The sequence below is a fragment of the Chamaea fasciata genome, unplaced genomic scaffold (assembly GCF_029207755.1).
Source record: "Chamaea fasciata isolate MVZ Bird 193981 ecotype frontalis unplaced genomic scaffold, bChaFas1.0.hap1 SCAF_2, whole genome shotgun sequence".
Taxonomy (NCBI): Eukaryota; Metazoa; Chordata; class Aves; order Passeriformes; family Sylviidae; genus Chamaea; species Chamaea fasciata.
The window spans coordinates 83,075,887-83,102,761 of record NW_027094087.1 but is presented as its reverse complement, the minus strand read 5'-3'; the positions used below and the strand labels follow the sequence as shown (position 1 = coordinate 83,102,761).

The 26,875-nt window shown below is 37.7% G+C and overlaps 1 protein-coding gene across 3 annotated transcripts in view; it reads right to left on the bottom strand.

Annotated features, from left to right (window-relative positions):
* The window catches only part of CYFIP1 (cytoplasmic FMR1 interacting protein 1), a 77,263-nt gene that overhangs the window by 26,415 nt on the left and 23,973 nt on the right, over positions 1-26,875 (bottom strand). The window contains exons 7-23 of one of the 3 annotated variants that reach the window (XM_066176507.1): positions 26,582-26,678; positions 26,317-26,445; positions 24,694-24,798; positions 24,441-24,532; positions 23,084-23,201; positions 22,203-22,325; positions 19,530-19,655; positions 19,082-19,248; positions 17,180-17,327; positions 15,621-15,768; positions 13,775-13,931; positions 13,370-13,466; positions 12,834-12,910; positions 12,634-12,742; positions 11,943-12,062; positions 9,870-10,069; positions 2,943-3,030 (exon numbers count right to left, since the gene is read on the bottom strand). In XM_066176507.1, coding sequence (XP_066032604.1) covers positions 2,943-3,030; positions 9,870-10,069; positions 11,943-12,062; positions 12,634-12,742; positions 12,834-12,910; positions 13,370-13,466; positions 13,775-13,931; positions 15,621-15,768; positions 17,180-17,327; positions 19,082-19,248; positions 19,530-19,655; positions 22,203-22,325; positions 23,084-23,201; positions 24,441-24,532; positions 24,694-24,798; positions 26,317-26,445; positions 26,582-26,678 — 2,101 coding nt within the window. Of the gene's footprint in view, positions 1-2,942; positions 3,031-9,869; positions 10,070-11,942; positions 12,063-12,633; positions 12,743-12,833; positions 12,911-13,369; positions 13,467-13,774; positions 13,932-15,161; positions 15,316-15,620; positions 15,769-17,179; positions 17,328-19,081; positions 19,249-19,529; positions 19,656-22,202; positions 22,326-23,083; positions 23,202-24,440; positions 24,533-24,693; positions 24,799-26,316; positions 26,446-26,581; positions 26,679-26,875 lie in introns of those variants that run through there. The other 2 variants (XM_066176506.1, XM_066176508.1) reach the window with 2 other exon arrangements.

The window sequence follows — 26,875 nt, the reverse complement described above, 5'->3', positions numbered from 1 at the left end:
CAAATGAGCAACTCATGCAGTGTCATCTGTTTTCTGCTCCAGTTTTGAAAAACTCATGTCATCACATGCTCACAGAGCTACATGATTGTTTCTTGCTGAGAAAGTTTTATTACAGATAAATGCAGGTTCATTCAGGCAATTCCGTATTAGGTTTGGTAATTCATCGCTCAATATTAATAGTCATCGAGTACTGGGCAAACATTCTAAGTGATTACCAAACTGATAACAAGTTGCAACTTGGTGCAAACTGATCTTAATTTGTGCACCAGCAGTAGATAAAAACCATTATATTCACACTGAGAAGTACCTTTCAAACATGTCTTTTTCACAAAATAAATGAGTTAGCATCTACAAAGTGCCAGAACATGACAATATTTGGAAAATGTTGTATAAGACAGAAAGAAAGCCCTTCACTTCTGGTCTACACAACCTCTATAAAACCAGGTATTTCTTTAACATGCAAAGTTAGTTCAAGTCCCCAGAAAAGATACTTTCTCACATGTATAAAATATTCCATGCATTCACCTCATGTTACCAAATTCCACCCTGCTAATATTAATATCATTAGTCCTACACATATTTTACCTGAGTCAAGGGATTTCAATGATCATGCTCAACCAAACTTTTGGAATAATCCAGCTCACTTAAAAGGCTAACGAGCTTTTGCTAGCTGGTTCCTTCCCACCTGACAGCTCTGCTTCCATATCAACCAGAAGAAGTAAGTTGTATCTGTGGGTTTTTGTTCTGCTAATTACATGAAGATACCACACAGAAAACTTTAGGTGCTAAAGAGAATGTTATTACAACTCTCTATGCTAAGTATCAATGCACATTAATATAGACCAGATGCTTTGATCCATTTAGAAATATCTGGGAATATGTGAATGCTTTGAGAAACAAACAAAAAATTTCTTTAGTTACTCCTGTAGTAGTGCAGCCTCTGTAATGTAAGAATTCCAAACTGTAACAGGCTATAAGTAGAAACGTTAAAAACTCTGTTCAGATATCCTCAATTTCAAAATACATTCAACTCAAGAATAATAATATACTCTTATTAAAATTTAAAACTACAGAGTCATGAGTATTTTCTAATACAGGCCTATCCAGTTACGAAATTCGCCCCAGAAATGTAAGCAAGACCCACCCCTTGACTGCTGCTACTCACATAAAAAAATACTCAAGAATTCTGAAAATGTGTAGCTCTCAGTGTGAAGATTATTAAACTCATTTTAATAATGCAACCTGACTCATTAAAAAAAGGGTTCCCCACTTAATCTTCTGTCACTCACCCCACTGTATCATCATTTAGATAAATTAAGTTGGCAATCCCTACGAAATTCAGTCAGGTTTTTGCTCTATGCTGCATCTGGTCAGTTCCTAAAACAGTAAGGAACACAATAACTCTAATGTAAGAAAATTCCACTTTCCTATAATTTACTGTTCCTTTTTGGAGAACAATTACATAAAACATTATTTACAGGACCAGACAGTCAGCTGTTACATTCCACATTAAGACATGAGAATCCTTTTCCACCTACTTTACATTTTAAAGGCATGAAATTTTACAAATGCAGCAGATATTTTAGCACTGAAATTTGTCACTCCTGAGATATCACAAAACCTAGATTACTGGGTTGAAATTGCACCATACAACTATGATATGATGTGCAGAAAATAAGAGTAAGACAAGGACTAATTATGTTCATGTTTAAGTAGGAGGTAGATATTGAAAGTAGCCACCCATAACACAGCACACTTGCATAAATTAGACATATAATTGAGTACATATTTTAAATAATAAGAAGTATTTTAGAGCATTTTTATTGTCCATCCTCTAATTTAATCCTTATATTTTCATTTATGTTTTCCATACTTCAGTTTGCCACCCTGATATTCAAGAAAACATTGCAAAATTTAGAGTGACACCTTGTCACACAGCCTCAAATAATTCACTGAAGATAGCATTGCTGATTTTTACTGCTGTTTGAAGTAGATCAATATTTGGTACTAGATATTAAAAATGTAAATATATGTTAAAGCACTATGTCTCTAACTGTCATTAAGCCTCAGGTAATAATTCTGAAAAATAAGAAAATAAATCTGCAGTGATCAGGGAGAATAAATCTATCACACATGAGCATAGCATCAGTCCTGTGAGTGCAGGCTAACCTTCCTCACTTGGGTTGCCCACAGCTGTTCTCTTGTGCCAAGCACTCTTCCAACTTGTCATCCACACAAGCTCCTTTCCAACCCCAGTATTGGGGATTGCCACAGGGACAGAGTATGTGACTGCACATTGTGTAGGCTTCTGTTGAAAACTTGAATAAACCTTCCCAGCCCACCTAACTGCAAAGCAAGAAACATGATGCTAATATAGAAGATGAGAAGACACCAAGTGCATCACAATGAGTTTGAGGCTCTTGGGTTGTAGATGCCAAAAAAACAGTACATTTTTTTTTTAAATAATTGAAGTAGTTTAGTATCTGATAGTTTAAGACAGTCAGAGTCTATATTTCTTTTAAGTCAGATAACATCTGAAGCAGTTTTTCCTATCTATTCCCTCTTCTGTCATCACAGTCTTCATCACTGAAACAAGGGAGAGCTGCACCCAAGATGGGCTCTTGTTCACACCTCACCAGATGAGTAATTAATCTTTACTTTGAGTCTGTCCTGCCACTATTAGCAACTGAACAATACAAGGTGGTTGAGAGAAGGGCTTATTTTTAGCTTTGTCAGATAAGACTAACCATTAGACTAATCAATTGCACTCTAGCTGAAACATATGGTGAGCTTCACAGTAAAGTCTTAAAAGAAGTGTATGTTCAATTAAAAAATGTGTTTCAGTCCATTTCTAATAACTTTCATATACCATAGTTTCTATAATTTAAAAAGACACCTTTAAACATTAGCAAACCATGAAGATAAAGGAAATTAAATCCAACCTTTGATCCATAGAGATACTGTGGCTGTGCATTAGGCTGCTTATCACGCTGAAACTCCTGAGAAAATGGCAGCACAGTCCGAACAAATCTATATAAAAAAATAAAAACATTAATTAATTTTTTATACTTAGGTGAGCAGGTGTGCACCTAAGGCACCCTACCCTGTAGAAGACTGCTTTTGTCTGCATATACAATCAAAGCCAGACCAGCAGCCTTTCAGCCTTAGTAGAAACTGGGGAAGCACACAGCCTGAATTGCCCAAAAGCATGGACACAAATCATACTGCAGTTCAACAATTACTGTTCTTCCCATGGTGTGCAGGATCCCAAAATATTTCTCACCTCTAACCCAGGCCAGCAAATACAGAAGTAACTAACAAAGTAGCAATAGCCTCTCACAGGGCGTGAGGAAACTCCTTGTGCTTGCAAAATTCAGTCCTTGAGAAAGAGGTACACCTTCAAAGAAGAACATGACATTTCTGTTCAATGTTTCAGGGCTTTTTCCCCCAAAATTCACATCAGGAGAAATATGTTAGATTGTTACCTTTAAAAAAAGGTCATGAAGAGGGTAAAATCCTCGCAGCAAAATCAGTGTTTCAAAAGTTTGATCATACCTCAGTGTGAGCATATACCAATACAAATAATGCTTAGCTCTACCTTTCTATAACCAATACAAATCATGCTCAGCTTTACCTTTGTATACTGTTAAGAGGATGGCAAGAGAACTACAAATATAGGGAGCACTGCCAAAGACAGGATCAGCCATCCCACTCACAACTGAGGGCACCAGAGTCTGAAGGACCATTCCCAGTCCTCTTGTGAACAAGCAGCACAAATCTTCCCCCTTGATGTTCCCTATTAACTGTGTAATGCACATTTGGCAGCACCATAGTTTTAGTGCAGGAAGAAGTTCATCAATATCTACTACAATTCTGATTCTGCTTAACTTCACTAAACAGAGGAAAATTATTGGGGGATGTGTGTTTACATGCTGGATGGCTAATTTATTTTTTACCTTCATTAAAAAGTATTTCTTGATAAATGGTGCAAAGCTATATATGCACAACAAATAGAGAAAATAGCTATTTAAGAAGTCTACATCAATAATAGATACTGACGTATATATTTGTTGCATAGTATCAGGATGGTCTGAGTGATACCTGAGCAAAACAAATGTATCTAGGAAAATGTTTCAGGAAAGAAAACTTGCCATACATTATAATCATACAATACAATTACATCTTGATCTTTTTTTTGTTTAAAGTATTTATATTTCATTAGCACACAAAATTAATTATTTATTATTCATTCTTCCTAGAAATAACAGACATTCTATTTTTAATATATCCATCTTCTAGTTAAAAACAAAAACAGCCATGCTAATCAAAAATTGTTTCACCAGACCAATATAAATTGCACTATATTGCTTACAATTACTTCTGCGGTGTTTTATTTCTGAATCATTCTTGTGAGAATCTATAACTTCAGGACAACATTTTCTGCATTTTTAACCTTCTCAAAAATAGGTACAGCTACTTGCTCATACTTAGTTTAGCCACTCTTCCCAAAAATACTTGTATTTGCTGTAGTCCAGAAAGAGTTTTCATTTAGAGCTTTTGAGGAAAAATACATTATATGCATTATTTTTGATACTATATATATTATTTAGCTCTCCTTACATTTGTATTTCCTCAGTTTCTCCCCTTCTCTCTCACTTACATAGAAACTGAAAACCTTCCTTTGAGACAGATTACTTGAACATGTATTCTGCAGATACTTCATTAATGAGTTTACCAGAGATAATGTAAACATTTGATGGAATTCAAAGTAATCTGCAACATACGACAGTGCCAGAGATTACTCCATTCCCCCTTTCTGCTCTCCAAATCCCATTCCTTTCTAAACTGACATCAATTTTCAAGCCCTAAGAGAATATCTAAAATGAAATCGTAAGAGATTCCACGTCATTTGAGATAAGACTGGGTTTCAGTGTGCAGACGTATTTGGCAAGAGCAGATATGTTACCACTAAATTAAAATGCTCACAAGGAAAGGAGTGTTTCAACATATAAGTGAATGCATCCTATAACTCTGGAAAGTGCAACTGTAATTCTTAGACTTTTCAAAAACTTGTTGTGTGTATATATCTCAATTACAATGTAATTAGTGTCTGAGAGCAAACCAGTCAGTGCAAGTAAATGCTCAAGTAACTCTTGTGTGTTTCCCAGTGTTCCTCTGCATTCTTGGGGGCTTCTCCATCTCTCATGCTTCAGAGTAGCAGTGAAACAGTCTTAAAGTTTTCTTAAAGACTTGAAGCAAACACACTTGCCTATACTTTCTTGGGTGAAAGAAGCCAAGAGAGGAAGAAAAAGAGTAAGGAAATAGGGGCAAAAGATAACAGTCACTTGTTAATTTATGGAGAGGCAATGTCTAAGATTGAGGCTTCAGCAGCCTAAAGAGTGCATCATCCTAGAAGGTATGTGACTAATGCCAACATATTATTCAGGTAAGTATTAGAAATTTCTTCCCTAAAAACTTAGGGCTATATGAAAACCTTACAGTTTGGCATCATCTACTGTTCTTCAAACTTTTTCAATGTCCGTGTGTGTGTGTGTGTGTGTGTGTGTGTGTGTGCTTTCTTTCTGCCATTCTGCTGGTTGGCTTCCTCCTGCTTCTCCTCCAAGAAAGAGGAACATCTCCTTTGAAGGACTGAAGCTCTTTGAATATCAAAGCTAAAGCTAAGCAAACTTTTACTTTCCCCTGGATACTGATTGGATACAGGTTTCAGAATACTCCAAGATAATCAGTTTCATTTTTAATCAGTGCTGATGATCTCACAGCAATTTATCCATTTTAATCAGAACAGGTTGTAAGCAGTCAAAGAAGATTAAGCAGATGAAAAGCCTTCTGGCTTACCAAAGCTTTGCAAGTGAATTGCTGGAGGACAACATGAGCCCCCAAAGTATTTTAGGGATCAAATAATTTAATATTAGTTTTTCTGTAATACCTACCAGGAAGGAGTTCATAGTGAGCACTTCACAAACCAATGTAAATGATTCTGTGATTTTAATTACTATAATCTATTTAAGCAGATAACTGAAAGAGACTGCTTTGGTCAATGAGCCTGCTGCCTCACAGGCAACAAGTCAGACAGACCTCATTCATAAACTTTCTGAGCTTCATCTTAGAGGTAATAAGATATGAGAGTCTTCTCTCCCTGCTCCTACAAAAAGCATTCCTCTGCACCTCCTTGTCTGATTGGTATGAACACTTTTTGCTTTCAGCATTTTCAAATTAGTTTGTCCTGTCTAGCAGAACTAACGGTAGCCCTACACCTCCTCTCCCTCTCAGTGAACATTAGGTCTGACTCACCCTTCATAAACACAGATGCCAAGATGGAGAGAACAGAAGAAACAGCAAGGAAAATAGTACACGAGAGAGTAACAGATCTGTCAATGCATTGCTGTCACTTCTCCTTTTGGCTGAAAGACTTTGGTTGGTTGGTTGCTTGTTTTGTTAGGAGGGGAAAGGTGGTTGACTTACAGTCACCCCTACTTTGCACGAGTCTATAATCGTGCACCATTTGGCTCTTTGTAGCAGAAACTAGATGGTGTTCACTGCTATTTTTCAGCTTTGTTCTAGCACTATCTGCAAGGGCTGAAAATTTTTCTGAATAGTGACTGTCAGAGTATATGCAACACCAGAAGACACAGCTGTTCTCTTGTGAAAACCAGTCTCAAAAGCAGTATGAGAGAGAGCAAGCCCAAGAAAGGAAGCGGGAGAGGCAGTCAGGAAGAGTGAAAAATAAAAAGCTGGTCTTTTTGTTCCTTCTGTGACAAATCTGTATCCTTGGAAGAAATATGTCATACTGCATTTGGAAGAGTGCTATACACATGCATTCATACTAGAGAACACAGATTTGGGTAATGTGTTAAAGGAGATGGAGCTACTAGTTTGACTACAGTCTCCAAAAGCTAGTATCATTTGTGTCAAGAAAGCACAGAAAATCTTCAGTTCAAATAAATATAAGGCTGTCTTGCACTTGCTCCTCTGTTAGTCCTTAATACAAAACAAGCTGTCAAAGAAGGAAAAGACTTGTTCGGAAACAGTAAAGAAAATGAGGCAGAAAAAGGGACACTACAGACAGTGGAAAAGGAACAAAGAACAAAAATATGGAAGTTATATTTGAGTCACTTGAATCTAGATAACCTAACTTCACAAAGAAAAAGTTCACATGCAGGCCTAAGCATGACCAATATTCCTGGCACAGAAAGACTTGGCTTGAAAAGACATGCAGGCAACTGAGGGCCAACATGAGAGGGCTCTTGAAAAACTAGCCCAGGCAGCACAGAAAAGACAAGTGGGAAACACCTGTTTATAGACACTTTCAGTAAAAGAACTGGTGGACAATAGCTTGAGAGCATCTAAAAGAGATGCAGCACAAGCTTCACTGCAGACTCCTCACTAGGCGCACATAATGAATGCCAAAGCCTCCATAAAAGGGACAGGACAAAACTGGGGAAAAATAAATACCCCTGTAAAGGGCCACAAATGGACTAACATCTCACCATTTTTGTTTTATAGAAACATCCAATCATTGCTAGAGGGTGGCATATTTCCTGGGAGAAATATCACCTAAAGCCTCCCTTGTTTTCATATTCAGCCACTTTATGGCTGCTGACAGTATCAGGACACTGGAGTAGAGACAACTTTGACCTTACCTGCAATTCATTATGCTTGTGCACTATCCAAAGGTTTGTTTTCTTTCTTTCATGATGATCAACAGGTAGACTAAAAATACCCTTGGATTTCCCTGCAATGGTCCCCTCACTCATCTCCCCATTCCTTCTCTGCAAACTGTTGTCCCTGAGTCTGTGCAGCTGGCCAGCATTAATGAGACTAAATTTCAGATAAATGGCAACTCCAATTATTAAATTGCTAAATCTTTTAATAGCAGCCTCACTGTTTAATCTCAGTACATTATCAGATATAAAAAAAATTCCTAAGTCCCAAATAATTAAACATGCAATGTGTTTCAGCACATCTGCATGAAGAGCTTTTGAACTAAACCTGCAGGGTTTCTAAATAGTTGAACTCTTTTACAGATATATGAAATTATCACATTGAAACATTCTTGGGAAAAGACCTTCAACAGGTACTGGAAATGAGTTAATCTGACCAAAACGCTATTTTTAAAAGAAGAACCCTTATACCAAGCTGTCAAAATAAAAGAAAGCAAGCCATAGGTACGACACATTTTCTGGGAACTCTGCCTCCAGCCCCTCACATCACCAAGTAACCTCTCTCCTTTTCATCATGATTATTTGTCTTTCTTCCAGCCTTTAATTGCTACTTTTCTTCCCTTGTTGACACATAACCTTCATGCAAGATATTACCTATCAACAGTCAGGCATGAAACCAGCAGCTTTCACACAGCTCTTCACTGTGTATTCCTGTGTTTGCTCTCAATAACCTGTACACTTGCATGCAGAGAGAGCACATAAATTTAACATTCATGCTAACAGCAAGGCAGCAATGAACATGCTTAAGGACTATAAAAAGGCTAAAAACTTCCTGTTCTCTCACCAAAAATATCAAAGGGCACTGTATAGCATGTGCAACACATACATTAATTCTCTCCCCACTGCTGCTCTTGATTGCAACTAAAGCACTTCCGTGATGAAATCAGCCACATGGTACACATACTGCCTAAGATCTGGCTCCCTTTAACATCTCTTAAATTAATTATCCTGAATTAATTACCCAACAAGCTGAGCCTAACTCAATTCTTGTGTACAGATTTTAAAAACAGACAAGCAACAGTGCTACAGGATCCTGCTAATGTCCTTGGGCACCTCACACTCACTTCCCAAGTGCTGTGGTCTGCAGTACGTGAGCCCTTGTAGCCAGGATGAACACAGACTAAACTGTACAGGAGCTACTGAATGTCTTTCAATAAAGCTGATGAGTGGAAGAGCAGCATTTCATCAAGATTTTTATATGATTTTTAATACAGCACACTGAATATTCCAATATTGACCTCCAGATACATTAACCACAGAGTAGCTCCCTCAGAAATATATTTGACTTTCCTGTGCAAACAGATTCCTGTAACAGAAGTTTCTAGGGTAAAACCTAACCACAAAAAAAACCACTTTTATTTTTTTCCTTTGCAGACAGAATCTTGGATCTAAAACACAACATAACCATCACAGAATAATGTCAGACAAGGAAAGCTCTCCAAGGAGAGAGTGAAAGATGAGAACAGGCTTCCTCCTCTTCCTACAGCTCAATATTCATTATCACTTTACTGTCACTTCATGGGGCTTTAACCAAAACCTGAGTAAAGACTAAAAGTAACACAAATCCTAAAAACAGCACACGAGCTGGAAGCACAGATATGCAAAATCTTGAACACTGTGCTTCCCCCTCATTCAAACCTTAGATCCTACCTTCCTCTTTCTATTTCCATTACTCACTCTCTTTAAAGGCTGCAATTGCAGTTTGCAGTGAATACTGAACTCTTCCTTTCTCCAGGAAACCATCTTTCCCTTCACATTAGCACAGAATCAAGAATATAATTGTATTTCTGTCATCTCACACTTGAAGATCCTGTTTCAAAATACCTTCCTGATACACATTTAGCAGTGTTTTGACACACTCTGTTTTTCAGCATAACGTAACTACGTCATCAAAATGTCAGAATTTGGATGCTGTGGTTCCATTTGCCTTCTATTGTAGACAAATAACAGGCTTTCATACATTTAACAGTACTTGGTAGAATGACTCATGCTGCTTCATTTCAAGTAAAGCCTTAGAAGGGGAAAACACTAAATGAATGGAGATGAACTTGTCAGCACTTGCTAGGAAGGAAGTTGCAGATAGTAGAATAAATAAAAAGCTGCAAATAAAAAAGTTGCCTTGCTAACCTGTTAGTAGATCCATTGTAGCAGTAGTTTGGAAGGAAATCATAATTGAGTTCCCAAAAGACATGAAGAGTGATTCTGCCGTAAGGGGCAGAAACATTATGGTTGGCTTCTCTGAACATGGCATCAAAGCTGTCCAAGGTCATATATCTGCTCAGAAGCTTGTGAGTCATTTTGTTTACCTCTATCAAGCCATCCAGCTCCTACAAAAAACAAGGAGAAATAAAGAGAATGATGCATTTAATAAACTGGAGAAACCGAACAAAGTACTACATAAATAACCTTGAGCAAAGAGAAGACTAGAAAGAAATCAAAATGAACAATTGACTCTCTCCCAGTCTCTTACTTAAACAATAAGGGCTGGAAAGAATCAGTGCTCTTGAGATTGCTTCTTAAACCTGAGGCTTTAAGGGCATTCAGATGCAGATGGGTCTCAAACACAAATCTGTACCAACACTTCCTCCACTGAGCAAAACTTAAAACTCCAACATTTAAATGGAGTCAGACATAGGCCAAAAGCACCTTTCTGCATTTCCTACTTTACAAGCAATCACAAAGTCATTTCTGCTCAGTAGAGTAACTGGTGAACTAACTATTGTACTGGTAATGTTAGGAATAACATCACATTTACCACAAATCCTTCTCATGGTCTACTCCAGTGAAGGACGTACAGAGATGCAATAAAAGACCAGATCAGACATTTACAAATGTTGTGAAGGTATCCACAAAATTAGTAGCTGCAGGCTACATGATTACATATGAGTACTGCACTTCATAATGTTTCTCCTCTTGACAAGAAATTCTTAGTAACTGTTCTGGCAATTTGTTTAAAATAAAATAAAATAACTCCCTTATCTGACATCAGACACTGAAAACACCAAACACAAAGAACACAACCTTTACTTCCAGAAAATCCAAGCACTGCCTTTAAAGATTATTGTGCAATGGCCTACTGAAGAAATATTGAGTGGCATTTTCTAGCTCTGTATCAAACTACTACTATCTTCCCATAGACTCCTCTGTGATTTAAGAGCTCCATATTTCAAAGAAGTTTTAAACCTGAGAGCAAGTTGGTTCAAGGAAAAAAAAACCCCACTATGATTATTATTACAGAATTAAGTCGAGTTTGAGGGGGATAAAATAGCTCAGTCTTGTAAATACCTTATTTAATTTATTTAGCTTGAAAAACAGCAGAAATTACAGATTACTTAATCTATTAGGATCAGTTTCTTGCTGAGGAAACCAACCAGTTTTCAACAGAAAATATTTGCATAAAACAAAAAAAAAATCAAAAAAAACCCCAAACCAAACTACAAAAAAAAAAAAAAAAGAACCTGTGATATAAAGGAACACATCATTATGGACGGTTTCTATTCACTCAGCCACTAAGAGTGTACTGCATGTAACAAAGAAAAACTACATTTCAATAATTCAGAAGTCAAGAGGCTCTATGGCCTCAATATCTGATTTCTCTCCAGTAAAGAACTAAATTAAACCAAGATAATTAACTGCATGACAAAATGTCACTGGTAAAAATCTTATTACAGAAAGAACAACAATAAACTCTTTTGCACAACTTTTAATTTATTTTTCATTCTACCAGAACTGAATGTGCCTGATATTTTTCTTGCTGACTGCATGTTTACTTGTCAAATTCATGCTGTCTTGAAATAAAATTTGGTTTTTAGCATTTTAATCAGGAAACTAACTCAAAAGGACACCTCAATATTGCACAGATGCTCTTCTTCCATAGGCACGAGTCAGATCTCATTCCTCCACAAAAAAATTATTTTTGTCATGCTACAAAACCAAGCTGCCTAAGTAAATAAATGAATTTTGATTCTACCGAGCACAAGGCTGCTGGTTTTGATCTGCAATTTATCTATAAGCATGGGCAGAAGTGAGTGCTTACAAAAATTTAAATCACAAAGTGATTGCTTTCCTTGTTTTCTCACAGCTCCGAGTACATGCCTCCTCTACGTTTTACTTCCAAGGCCCTCAGCTGCCGTAGGTCTGAGGTTGCTTCACCTCAACTGCTGTGTCAGTGATGTGGCAAAACGGCAACACAACACTCACCACAATGGAAGTCAAATCCTCGCTTTCAAACCGGCCGATGGCCAGCTCCATGGACCTGTACATGGCTGCTGAAATGCGCTGAGTGATCAGTCGGTTCAGGTCTATGGACCTACCAAGGAGCTAAAGGGAAACGTGCTGTGAGGTTTTGAACTGACAGTCAGGTTACAAGACAAACTGTACAAGGACTATGAGATTCCACAGATTAACAGACTCTCACTCTGTGAACTTGCATCCCAAACACACTGAAACAAAGCAGATGGACAAAATTTATAAATTCATGAGCAAATGCGGTAGTACAATTTGCATCCCAGTTCTCACAGAAAGAAGTAAAAGCACACATTGCATCTACATTTAAGTACTTATATCAGCATTTTATGCTTCCATGACGTGCCAACAACATACTGAACACTGGTGAAAGACATTACCAGGAAGACAACACTACCACCCATGGCATTCCTATTTGGCTCATGTTTTCTTAACTGCAGCAGACATTTGTATTAAGATGGGATCTTTTAAGGTCTTTCTCCTAATTTACACTTTCATGTGACAAAAAAGCAGATCTCAAATGTTCAGTTATGCTACTGAGATGACAGAACATGAAGTACAAAATGAGTTTTGTCTACCTACACAAATCAACACCACTGGAAAGTTGCCAAGCAACTCAAATACAACATGGTAGGAGTTAACTCACTTGAACGTGTCTCTGTTTCAGCAGTGTCTCGTAGCGGTTGGACTGCAGCAGCTGAATGGTTGCTCCCTGGTTCTTGCACTCTGAACGCAGCCGTTTGTCCAGAAGCAGACTATGAAGAAAGGAATAAAATGCTTAAGGTATACTAAACAGCAGAGCAGAAAAGTGTGAAGGAAAGCTCTCATGGTGGAAGGAATAGCTACCTGCCAGCCATTGCCTTGTAGTATGCAAATATTTGGTCGGCCAGCTTGTACACAAATTGGTCAAAACACAGGTTTACCTTGGGGAGAAAAGTATCATATGTTTAGAGATACTTAAAATTAAAAAAGAGCTTAACTAAGACCTCCCACTGTTTATCAAACATAGTCAAGAAAGTTAATAGATCCAAATTTCCCAGTACAAGAGAAGATATCATTCAATTTTCAGCATTATTATTATTATTATTCAATTTTCAATATTATTATTGTTGTTGTTATTATTGTTGTTGCTGTTATTATTATTATGAAGGATATTTGCACAAGTCTACAATTTTCAGCATTAATGTGAGGCATTTTTGCACAGGTCAACAGGTTTCCTCACAACATATTATCACCCAACCAGCTACTCATCTTCTGGTCAGTCTTCTCAGTTTTTCTGGTATCTCCAGCAGTTCTAAATCTCTTACAAGGGCCTCGCCTTTTAGCATGATTTTCACATTCAGGTACAGATTATTTTTGTCCAGCAGGTAAGGTTACTTTACCTCTGCCTCAATTTCATCATAGAGGAACTGCTTCTTAAATTTGGTAAGTGCATAATGAGCACTGTCGTTATAAAGGTCCAAAGAATACAGAACGTACCTGCAAGAAAAAGGACAAAACATGAGAGTTACACCCGTATAAAAGTCATGATTCTTTAGGATGGTGCAGTCAAGGTGATGTAAGCCAGTGAATATTGTAATCCACAAATGGTTCATGAAAACAGGATCTTTTTCTTCTTTAGTTCATATAAAAAGGATCACAATTTTTTCTTTAAGAAAATATTTGTTGGTTCAAGAAATACATTTTCAATGACTATTTGTTAAAACCAATTAAATCAGCAACATTATCATACGGAATGGCAATCATTAAGAAAAATCATTCAGTGGAAAAGCACAAGTGGATCTTACTCCATCATTGATGCCTCTTTTGTCTCCAAAATATGATCCGTCAAAATCCAAGGCATGGACATCTCAATGGGAAACTGGATTCTTCTGCCCATGGTCAGCTCTAGGAAGAATTCCCTGAACCACAGCTGGGACAGATCACAGCATTGCTGCAGGGTTTCTTTCAGAATAAACAAGGGAGAATTACACTTCTTATAGAAATACATCAGGTACAATACAACTGTGATTCTGATGATGCAATGCAAAACAAAAAAAGCAGGTGCGAGTCACTAGAGCTGTACATAGGCCAAATAGTCTAAAGCAAATTCAAAATGTTAAGCCCATGACTTTTTGTGAGAGTTTTGAACTCCTCACTGGCCCCCAAAGTGGTGCCTTCTTATAGAAAAAAAAAAAAAAAGAGTGGAAGTGGACAAGACTATCAGTTAAATATAAAAACTGTGCATACCAGTAAAAAGAGATTTCTAGTTTAATTTCTCAGTTGGGGGCTGAGAAATCCATGCACTGAATTTGGGAAGCAGCAAGTGAAGGAGGCAAAATTGCACTGGAACTACCAGTACCATCCCTTCCTATGGAGGACTGAATTGCTCCACATATTCCTGTTGATTAGATGGGCGGGAAATGACAGACAGACATATGAAGTAGGAATTAAAATAACAATTTAAGGATGCTGTCAAGGGCCCAGAGGTGTGCTTCCCACCTCTCCAGAAAACACTTGGTACAATCCTTCTTTTCCCAAAGGCTTGTGAACTAAACAGGAAGGAACTTTTTACACTAAGACCTTCTGAAGACCTTTTGCGGCGCTGTTCCCCAGCAGCACTATGATATTAACAGGCTCCTGCTTCTCCAAGGGCAAAGGAGACGAGCAGCAAAACAAAAACGAAAGACAACACAGCATGGTGATGACAAGGACTAGGTACACTCAATGTCAGTAGGTGAATTCTTTAGGACAGCATGTTTCCGATTACAATTAACTGAATAGTAAGAGTAGTGAAATGACATCGAATTTACCACAACAGAGAATTTGTTTCCTCTGTACTTAAAACAAAACAAAACAAAACAAAAAAATCTTCCAAAACACAAAAACTACTTCCTTTAAAGAATTTCAATGTGTATAGGCTTATTGTTTATATAAGTACATACATGAAGAAAATAGAAAAGGGAGTCATAACAATATGAAATTTGACGCATTGGAAACAAACGTATAACAAGTCAAAATAAAAATCCCACCACAATACTACTAAGTACCATCTCAGAAAAAGTTTGGACAGACCAAGGCTTTTGATAAATAAACCAAAGATTAAGTTGACTTAGGCAATCGGAAACATTTTCCAGGTCGTGTTAGAGGTGTTAGGACATGCTAAGCTGGACACTGATCATCTACATATCTTACCACTGAAATTTATCAAATGAGTGTAGAAGAAAGACTCGCGATGGAATTTTTCTATGTCCAATATGGTGGGCCCCTCAAGGCTACTTCTCAAGGTTTTCTTGGAACCACTTTTGTCAGCAATGAGGGACTCTAACATAGTTCTCACCATGTAAAGCTGTATCATTAAAGGAAACAATTATGGTGGAAAGGGGAGGGGAAAAAAGGAAAATACACATGGTACATTAGTTGAGCAACACTGAGAATTACTATCAGTAAGCGACTGCTCCACTTCAAACTGAAAACTGGCACTGTGTGGATAAAGGCCTTTGAGGCAAGAGGAACAGATGCAACACTAGCCTACACATCAGCACAAATGCCTACCCGTGCCAAGGGGACCTCCACTGACACTCAGCAGCAGACCGTTTGCAGTGGAACAGTTCACATCACCACAAAAAGTAAAAGTAATAAGTAATGTCTTACCACCAAAGTTTAAAAGAGGCGGATAGATGTAGGACTGCCTCAGAAACTTGTGTGTCACATGCAATAGCTTTTCCAATCCCAGAGACTTGAGCTGCTTCAACAGCTCAGCAGAGTTTAAGGACTCTGTCATAGTGCGAACCATGAAGAGCTAAAAACCAACAGACAGGGGCAGGCAGGGGAAGAGAATCCGTTAATAAAAACACATGGGTAAATAAGGAACGGGAAAGAGAAGCAGAGAAAACGTGTTAGTTTGTTAAAAGTGAAAAGCAGCACAGTAAGCATGCAGAGGAGATCATACAGAAAGGTTGTTCAGAATAATCACTGCAATCTGGGGCTCCTTCAAGCGAAGGGAAAGTTCCTGCTCATTTCAGAGGATGCTCAGAGAGCCATTAGCTTATCAAATGATTTAGAAAAGATTTCCAGGTAGCACCAATTACCCATTCATACACAGACATTTTAGAACTGCATGAACCTGAGGAAAACCTATCTAAAATGGATATATTTGACCTCTTGCCTTCCTGTCAACCCAGACAGATAAGTGTGCCAGCCCAAGAGCAGAAAAAGCAGATAGAACCACATACTCTAAACAGCCTGTTGCAAAGGCGAAGCAAAGCCCTTAAAGCACAGGAGAAGCAAACTGGTGGTGATATTTAACCTTTTCTTTCACCCCAGGAAATCAGAAATCAAAACAATTTTTCTGCAATTATCAAAACAAAATCTTCATTAAATCAATCTTATCACAAATTAAGCAACTTTTTATTACCCAAAATTATTAACCATATGTGCTCTCTTTCCCACAGATTTTAGGTATGAAAAGACTGTCTTCACAAATCACAGTTGCCTTCAATTGTTCACTCCAAGTGCTCAGTACATCATTTTCTCATATGAGCTATGAATACCAGACCATACACTCTCCAAACAAATCCACAAATGAAATAAAAAAGAGAATTATATGGAGGTAACAAGAATGAGCATCTAGGTATGGGATTTTGATGGCTACCACAGAACACATTTGAAATATCCTGTTTTAGTGACAGCAGCAGACAAATTAAATTCTAGGGACCAGCTTTATCATTCATTACTGAATACTGCAAGGAATTTTGTCAGAAGTCATATACTTTCCCATATTTTAACAGACATTCATTTATATTTTAAGCATATTTTAAAACTACTAAACATCTACTGAATAGAGTGATTTAATAAAAAAATTTCACCAGCCATACCAGAGATAGAAGTCAGTCAAGAAATAATTCAAATAGTTCAAAAATATTATTTAAAAAAGTATTAGGAGCTCAATGAGAAAATATTTGTTCCCAGAAAATCAAATTAAAGAGATTGAACACTTGGAAAAATTATGTATCAGAGTAGAAAATTACAGCAATCCAGGCAGAGGATCTTGTTTAAGTGCATATAATTTTCCAAATATAAATCAGAGTAGATTTTTAGCATTAAAAAAAGACCGCAATAAAACCTGCAATTTTAAAATAGCTCAGGACAGAAAGGAATCACCTCATGCAATAATTGTTGACAGATACCACAACCACCAGACAGGAAAATACCTGGGTGCTGGAGGGTCCAACTGCACGTCTTGGGACTTTGATGTCAAAACCACTTTTGGGGTCCTTCTCTCCCCTTAGAGCTGGGTCATTGAATGGCTCATGGCCTGCTTCCCAGTCACACACTGTCTTCCTTATGGCCTGCAAAACACTGGACACAATTCCCACCACTTCAGACTGCAGCACATCCAAGTGCCCTGATAGAACACTTTACTTTTTTTAAGCATTCTTTCACGAGCACAGAAACTTTGCAACAGCATTCAGGAGGTAATTCCAACCAAGAACAAAGAATTTCACATCCACAAAATAACCGCTCCATGCTGTTTATCAGAAAACGTAGTCTAGAGCCCTTGAAGACCATCTGGTTCCAACTCTCCCCTTGCCAAGGGCAGGGACACCTTTCACTGCATCAGGCTGCTCAGGGCCCCATTCAACCTGGCCTTGAACACTTCCAGGGATGGGGCATCCACAACCTCCCTGGGCAAACTGTTACAGTGCTTCATTACCCTCCAAATAAAGGATTTCTTCCTAATACTTAACCTAAACCTGCTTTCCTCTTTCAATAAAACCACTGCCCCCTGTCCTGTCATTATCTGCCTGCATAAAAAGTCCTTCTCCCTCTTGTTATAAGTCTCTCTAAAGCACTGGAAAGCTCTGATAAGGCCTCCCAGAGCCTTCTCTTCTTCCAGGCTAAACTACCCCAGCTCTCCCAGTCTGTCTTCATATCAGAAGTGTTCCAGCCCCCAATCACCTTCATGGCCCCTGGACCCTTTCTAACAGGTCCACATCTTTCTTGTGTTGAGGACCTCAGAGCTGGATCAATCAAACCAAATTCATACTAATATGGATATATATTCGCTATGAATTCAATTAATATTCAGTCAAACCAAAGTAGATTATTAAGTAAATTAAAGAGAGACAGTGGTGGCTTGGAAAAAAAAAAAAAACCAGAATCCCTGTTTCCAGAAGAAATTCAGATTCCAGAATTCAGCTGAAATTTATACAAACAGCTTCATACTTTTAGCTCCAAATACTGAACTGGAACTCAGATACTTGCCAGGAACACAGTCAGACATATTCTGTGGCATGCTGAATGATCAGGAAAATGTCTCATCCCAAATCTGAGCAGGTATGAAAGCAATATTTTCTATTTCATTAAAATCTTGCAACAAAAAGATTCTCCCTGTAAACCTGATAATGTGGAGCAATTTATTTATTTTTAGCTTATGATGATATTTTTGTGGTAGTCAGAGTATTAAGCAATAGCCTAATTAGCTAAGGACTTTCACCTCTAAGAGCTTTGCAATGAAATGTGGGAGTAAATAAATGATAAACAAGTCAAGATTAAAAGCAAACAATTAGGGACAAAAAAAGATAAGGTCAGGAAATGTCAGCAATCAGTGTGGGCAGATGGAGCACTGGAAGAGATGTGTAAGGCTAAAAAGCCAAAAGCAGCAGAAGCTGAGAATTGAGACAGAATGCTAAGAGAAGCAGAGAGAAGAGAGAGTGGGGTAAACATGAGACACAAGGAAAGGAAACACTGGAAACATAAAGTGGACAGTGAAACCTTCCTTCAAAATACAAACACTGATCTTCATTTCAGTATTACTGTATTTGTATTTTCTTAAAATAAAAATAAACAACAGGGAACACAAGACTTCCTAAAGTAGTCCTAAGAGGCTCAGGACAGCCTGGACTCCTGCTGCAGCCACACTGGCAGCCATTAATTTTTAACTTCAGACTTCTTCAACTTCCAACTTGTATCCAACCAAGCTAACCACGAATGCCAGACAGACTGGGAGTACAGACTTAGAGAGGTAGAATTTAACATCTGTGCAATTCTGCAACTAATTTACTAAGGTCTGAAGGAAAGAATGTAGAAAAAGATGAAAACAGTAATGCTACCTCTGAATGACATTTTTCTTCTTTTTAATGGCTTGTCTTAATGGCTCCCTAAGTGTGACCTGGGCAAAGTCCTGAAGAGCTGCATAGATTGTATGACGAATGGCATGATTGAAAACACTTTCCATTCGTCCCATTAGCACCTGAAGACCTTTGATCATGGCAATCACCTGCAAAAAACCAAAAAAACCCAGACAAATGTATTTTTCTCATTTTGTTTGTGTATTTGTAAAAACAGTGCATTTTTAAACACAAAAAATGAGAAAAGAGGAATTAACAAGTTATAAATGATAAAGGATAGATTTGCTGTGCTCTTCCTATACGCTGTTTCAGAGTCAGCACAGGGCAGGCTGTCTTTTTTGCACTGGCTATGCAAAATGCTTATAGAGAATGCTCTCTTTTGTATAGAATTAATCTTTGGAAAATCCCTATAGAAAAATATTTCTCTTACCTCAACCAAAGCAAACTTCTCCTCACTAGTATAATTGTATCTGGTTGCTCTTTCATACTCTTCTGCATTGTCAGGACAATCTTTATTAGAATATTTGTCAGTTGGGTGAACCAGCTTCCATGAGTACTGCAGTTCACAAGGCAGATGAGGGAGAAAAAAAGATGGGGGGAACAAAAAGAAACAAAAATGCCTGAGAAACACAAAACACAGCTGGACACAAATAACATGCTTTGAGAAATACCGCAGTGTTTTCATGAATATTTGAAGAATAGTATTCGGTACTATGTTCAAACATTGTGTAAATTCTGAAACTACTATCTGGTGGAAATGCCAAACAATATTTTTCCTAAAATCTTTTCCTGAAAACCAGCGATTCTGTATTACTTCCAAGAAATGCAACTCGAACTCAACAGGTTAAGTTGTACTTAAGGGTGTGTTTTACTGTGCAAATGTTAACACAGGCAAAAGCTTCTTCTCTGCTTCAAATATGAGAAACACAGAATGAATTCGTAACGAAAAAAAAATCCATCAGACCCACATACAAAAAGAGGAGCTTTCTACTTGATGAAATATTCATATTTAGATTTCAAAACACAACCGGAAAACTGAAACCACAAAACCCCAGGTTTGGGTTGTTGGTTTGGGTTTGTTTGTTTGTTTGTTTGTTTGTTTTTTGAGGGAGAGGTCTGATTTTTAAGTTTACTAGGGTGAAATGTGTGGAAATAGCTGTATTATCTGTAACAATATGGTCTGCACAGCACGCACTTCTCTTAGATACTGCCTTTTCAGTCACTGCAAACACAGCTTAAAATGTTCCTGAGCAGTGTCAGGCTGGCCTAATATCCATCAAGGTACATCAAGTGAAAAATCCTAGTTGTATTTAAACAAAATTTTCTCAACGTTTGAGTTCAGCACACAGTAAGATCTGGTTGACACCACCTTAGCATAAATGTTAGATTACAAAGCAATATAAATTTGCCTACTATAATGGATTAACAGCACCAATTTACTCATGGCAAAGGGGGGGCATCACACCCTGCAACCTGAGTGCTACAAGGACACTGGGGAAATGATTAAACAAAGACGAAGTTCTTTGGGGACATTAAACTGACAGGGTTAAGATGCGCAGCAAACATAGGCTGCAAGTTTTTATCTGAACGTGATAGAGGTAATTATGTTCACACACACTCAGTGAAGGTACAGACAGGTAAATAATTAAGACACTCCATATCCGAATAAATTCTCAGTACGACAGGAAGATGAACACGAACTTAGATGAGAAGTATTTATGGGAATCCATACAAACTAGAAAGACAGTGAAAAGCAGTGAGAATAGCCAAAAAACCTGCTGTGATGCTTGGAGAAAATTTGTCCTGGAATGAGTAGGAGAGAAACAGAGATAAGAATGAGAGACTTCCTTCAGAGATATAATAAAATAGGAAGGTTTTCACTGTGAAGAGACCCTGGATGCAGTAATTTATGATGACAGAAATAAAGGGTGCAAGTCTAGGAGCTGCAGAGGCAAAGAATAGATGACAGCAACCTCTCTTAAGAAGAGAAAAGGAGAACAAGACTTTCACCCTTAAATACACTGTGGATTTAAATAGGAATAGGATAATACAGGGAAAAGCATGACTCATCTACTGGCTTTTAAAAGAGGAAGTTAAAAATACAAATGAGAGAGAAAACTGGTTCTCCAGCCATACCCACTGTGACTGCACTGGAGTCGCACAGTGCAAATTGTTTCATGCCCCCTGAGACAACTGAGGCAGAAGAGGAGCAAGTCTGACTTCTCTCATACAGAAAGTCACATTTCAACACTTCCTAGAACATGTTTTGGTTCAGCTAAGGCATACAGCTTTTATCCAATGTCTCCAGCATAACAAGGGTTCCTGCATACTCCTCTTCAATTTCTGCCTTAAGCAGCTTCTTGTCGGAAAAAAGCACAGTCACTTTTCTAACTAGCATCTGTTTTTAAAATAAACTATTAGAATATAGAGAAACATCTCAGCATGTGCTTTATTTCCCCTCCCTCATCTCCTCTCACATTTTCCTTTTCCTGCATTTACTTTCCTTTTCACTAAAAGCCCAGTCTAAAGCCAATGGGAGCCCTTCCATCCACTTCTGTGTGTTAAAACCATACATGCTTCAATTTACTCAGCAGTGATGTCTAAACACAGCCAGCTGGAGCTGTTCAGTCACCTCCTCAGTGACTGCATGTTAGTACAGATGTTTCTAACAATATAATTTTAAACAATGTTTAAAAGGAAATGATGAAGTCTTAGTCTACAAAACGTTTGTATCAAGAGTGACATTAAAACATCTGGTGAAGGTTCACAGGTGACAGCCAATCCATTAAATAGTACAAGTGGAATGTACTGTGTGAGCTATGGGTTACTGGATCTTCAGAGCAGCAGCATTACTCCTTGACTCTGAGAACTTCATGTGCCATCCTCTAAGAATGAGGTTTGACGCAGAAGGAGAAAAGGAGCGAAGGAAGAAGGAAACTAAGGGAACAGGATTCTTGTCGGGTCCCTTACAACTCAGAATATTCTGTGATCCTCTGAAAACACAACATGCACTTTTCAGTCCAGTAAAGCAAAGCTATTTTATTCTGTCTAACCTCACCAAGCCACCTCTCTTTCATCTGGTTTTATTTCCCATGTTACATACCACTTCCATGACATGGGCACTCCACTGGGAGAGAAGCTGCAGGCCTTGGAGAGAGAGATCAAAGAGCTTCCGATATTCTGCATCTGTTTTTTGAGCTTCCTGTCGCCCAGACCCAGTTACCACCTAGACATTATTTAAAAACAAAAAAAACAAAACAAAACAAAACCAAAAAAAAAAAAAAAAAAAAAAAAAAACCACAAAAAACCAAACACATCCAAATCCACATCAGAACATGCTGTATTCAGCATCCACAGACAAATTTCTACATAGACTGAAGCACTGAAACAGCATCATATACCAACACCTCCTTTACCATCTAACATCAGCTTTCTCTTCTAGAGACCTACGAAACTTCACAGATTTTGGTCAAGAAATGGAAATCACTGGTATCCCTAATGACCACAATATTGTTGCAGATGAATTCAAGATATCAATTTTATATGATATACATAGTTATTTGTTTTCTCTGTATGCTATATCTGTACGAGTGTGTGTGTGCATATGCATTTCTGTATTCTTCTACTAATCTTTTAACTTAGTTTTGTTTAAACTGTTACAAACACCTGTTTGGAGTAAGGACTAGACAACATATTCTAAATGAGACACCAAAATTTCTAGGATAAATCTGAGATACATACAAAGAAAGAGGCAGAAGGATGTTAGAGTTTGTATGATGTGTCATTATTATGTTAAATTTAAATAATGCAAATATAATTCAGAGAATGGGGCTTAGACCTGCAGCCAGCTTTTCTCAACTCAGGTGGCCAAGCTTTGTCATTTACCTAGCCAGAGATTTACCTGCTTTTCAGATACTTAGTGAGTGACTCATTAACTGCTAATGAGTGATTGCAATTTGTACATGTGGCTCTAACTCCACTCACCTCACTGTTGCTGTAACGAGCCAGTTCAGATATGAAGCGCATATGGTCTTCTCTGATCTGGATCATCTGCTCACATATATTGTACTGGGGACTGCTGCTGGAAGACGTGCACATCCATCTGGTTCAGAAGAGAAAAAAAACCCACCTAAATCAGTTCTGACAATATATACCACAAGTGGTACTGCAAAGAAAGACCCACAATGCATTACTTTTTTTTTTTTACACATTTTCCTTCTCTATTGTTTGAGGCTTTTCCTCTCTTCACACCTCTACCCCTGCATGAGCCACTAATGATGAACTGCCCTTCTGAGTTCAAATGGCACTTCTTCCAAGTCTTAAGAAAAAAATGTAAAGTTTTTCTTTTCTGGGAGTTTTTCTTTTTGTTTTTTAAAGGCTGCTGCTATGAAACACGAACCAGCATCTCTCTTCATGGGCACTTAGGAATAAGACCAAAAAGGATTAAAAGGTAGGGCAGAAGTACAGGTATAGGCTGTAAGATACATCTAGCCACCTGCAGATATTCTTTCCTTTATTCTTGTTGAACTCTGAAGAGTGTACAGTATGCTCCCAGCTATAAAAAAGACATTATCAAGTACTATTAACATGTTATGAAGAGGCACACAAAAAACATGCTACCAAGAACATCACGTTAAGTAGCCTCATATTTTTAGTAGCTCAGTAGGCCCATTGCCACTGATTTTCTCTTAGCAATTACATGCAAGTTATGTGGGTTTTTTCTGCAGGAATTAAAATGCAAAGCACAATATTCTAAAATCATGTAACTGAATGGAGGCAATGTCTTGGAGGAGCACACTAAAACAAAGCAATAACCAAAACCCATGGATCCATTAATGCAACAACTGGCTGCATTTTCCAAACATTCTGCTGTGCTGCACACCTAGCCAAAAAAAAAAAAAGAAAAAAATAAGAGGGAGACAAGCTAAGTTGCTGCTCCATGTGCAATGTACACATGCCTATTCACCCATGCACTACTACTGCTCACCTTGCTTAGTAAAATCCTTCATTTCTTTTAAAGAAAGTTTCATATTTAAAGGAAAAAATAAAAACTAAATTAGTGTAAGGTAAAATTAATTTCTTCCAACCCAGGTTATAAGAAATGTCACAGACACAAGAATGAGCTCAGCAGCATAGAAAGGTTTTTAAACCATCTGTTTCTTTAGTTGTATACATTACATGAATTACATTAATAGTGAAATGCCCAACCGAAAAGATGACAAAGTGAAAGTCCTGTTAATTACCACAGACCCATGGACTAACAGGTAAGTGTGAAAATATACTCCAAGGGTCAGATCTTCCCCATCCCAGATGCTCCATTCTGTTTCTTTCTCCCTCCTACCTGGATTTATTTTCCTCATAATGGGCACTGGTCTTAATGTATCTTGCAAGTTCAATCTGCATGTCACCAAACAGTGGGACAACCTGCAACTGCTGTACACAGGGAACAAATCAGATTAGATAAAGCAGTAACACAAATCATAGTGAAAGGAAACCATTATTTACCCACATTATAACCCAAAGTGATCTTTTTTTCTATTTAAATATATTTAAAATGCAGGAGAAACTACCTTTAAAATCACATCTTAACCAACCTTGAAGTACTTGTCTATCTTGGCTAAATTTATCCTTTTCTTTGCATCCAGTTTATAGATGTTACTGACACTTCCATCCATCAGGTATAATCCAAAGCCCATCACCTGAAAAAGGAAAAAAATTAAGCCTTCCATGAAAGGACCTCAGAAGTAAAAACCTGTAAGTCTGTTCTCCATATAATTAAAAAAGTAACATTTTAAAACCAGTCCTGAAAAACCCAACCTCCTTCAAAGAGAATATATTTTCAAATACATACATTTCTGTACTATTCTTTTTTTTTTAACCTATATTAGCAGTTTTTACATTCACATAAGCCTGATCAGTCACCCTTAAAAAATGCTGCTTTTTTGTATAAAGGTTTAGCATAAAAAAAAAAAATCTCACTGAAGCGAGAGTCTGGCTATTTTTAGAGCTTTTCTTTTCACTTCCATTTTATTCAAATTCTGTACACGCAAACTAATTTGGTAACAGAAGTTTACATCTAACATCTCTGAATGATTGCTTTTCTGGCTTTCAGTGCCTCTCCGAACTATACACACAAGAGCTCAGAAGCATCCAAAAAAAATCTAATTAAATTTTGTCCAAGGTGTTTAATTAACATAAGGTTAGAAACTTATCAGGAAACGGTTCTACACCCAGAGGAATAGGCTCCAGGGAAGCCTGGTTTCCAGTGAAGAACCTATGCCCAGAGGAATAGGTTCTTCACTGGAATAGGCTCCCTAGGGAAGTGGTCACAGCACCAGCCTGACAGAGTTCAAGAAGCATTTGGACAACACTCTCAGGCACACAGGGTGACCCTTGGGGATGGTGCTGTGCAGGGCCAGGAGTTGGACTTGATGATCCTCGTGGGTTCCTCCCAACTCAGCATATTCTTGGTTTCTATTTAGTATTTACAAGAGTCAAGCAGAGTGACTTACTGTGTTCTAAGCATCTTTACTGAACAAAAGGCCTAAATATAAAAGTCACACTGGGCACCCTTGTAGACAGAACGTAAATGCTCTAGAGTTCATGTGTGGTTTCAGAAGACTTTTGTTTACTCCTAACAAACAGAGCTCTCCAAAAGTTAAACACTGAAGTGACTCAAAATACTTGTCATGAGGCAAATTTTTAGCTCTTACTCTATATCTTTTCTTTCATTGCAAGACATGCAGTTGATAATAACAGCCACATTCCATACTGCCCAGCACCCTCTTATTACTCCAGCTAACTAAACTGACTTATTAATCTTAATTTCAAGATACTTGTTCCCTGAAATACTTGATACACAGCCTCACTTCCAAAAGCTTTTTAAACAATCTTGCCACATTTCTAAAAAAAAAAAAATGCTGTAGTTCCTTTCTGCTGTCATTATACTTCACAGAAACACAATTCCGTACAATTGGATGCAGTTCAAATGCGTCAACTTTAATTTATGAAAAACAAAAATGGATTAAAAGCTTTCAATGATTTTAGCATGTAGTACAACAAAAAGACAATAATGGGGAAAAGCAGCAATTTTAATTATTTGCTTAATCTGGTTCCTTTTAAAAAAAACAAAAACCACCAGAAACCATCTGGAATTCAAACACCTGTGCCCTGCTTCAACATTCTTTTTTAAAATTTTGTACCCAAAAGAAACCTACTTTCAAAAGCATATGTTTCTCACTGGGTGTTAGATACATTTTGTTTTCATAGTAGTCCACACACAAATTCACAATATCTGCAAGCAGCTCTTCATAGCCAACAATCACCTCCAACTGCTGCTGCAAAGACTGGAGAGGAAAAAAAAAAAAAGGTATTAGTTAACAAGTGACACTGACTGGGAAGTTACTACCAAACTGGAAGAGTATTCATTATAACACTTTTGCAAAGCATTAAGTAACTTGCAAGAAGACAATTCATGCTTACTTGTGTTATTTTGTTGTGGTTGGCAAGGAACATGGAAAGGTTCTGAGATTCTTGAATGGACTGAGGATCTGCCATTTTCCGCAGGAACTGAGCAGCTCTTCAAAAACAGAAGAAAAAGTGTATTTCCCTTGGCCAGGACTGTTAGTTAGTAAATCTAGCTCTTCAAAAAAAGGGTGAAAAGTTCACTAGAAGAGAGAGATGGGCTTAATTTATCCAAAATAAACTGGTTTAATATCCCAAATTCCTCACTACACCCCTACACAGAAGGTCCAATAAAACACAAATGAAAAAGCA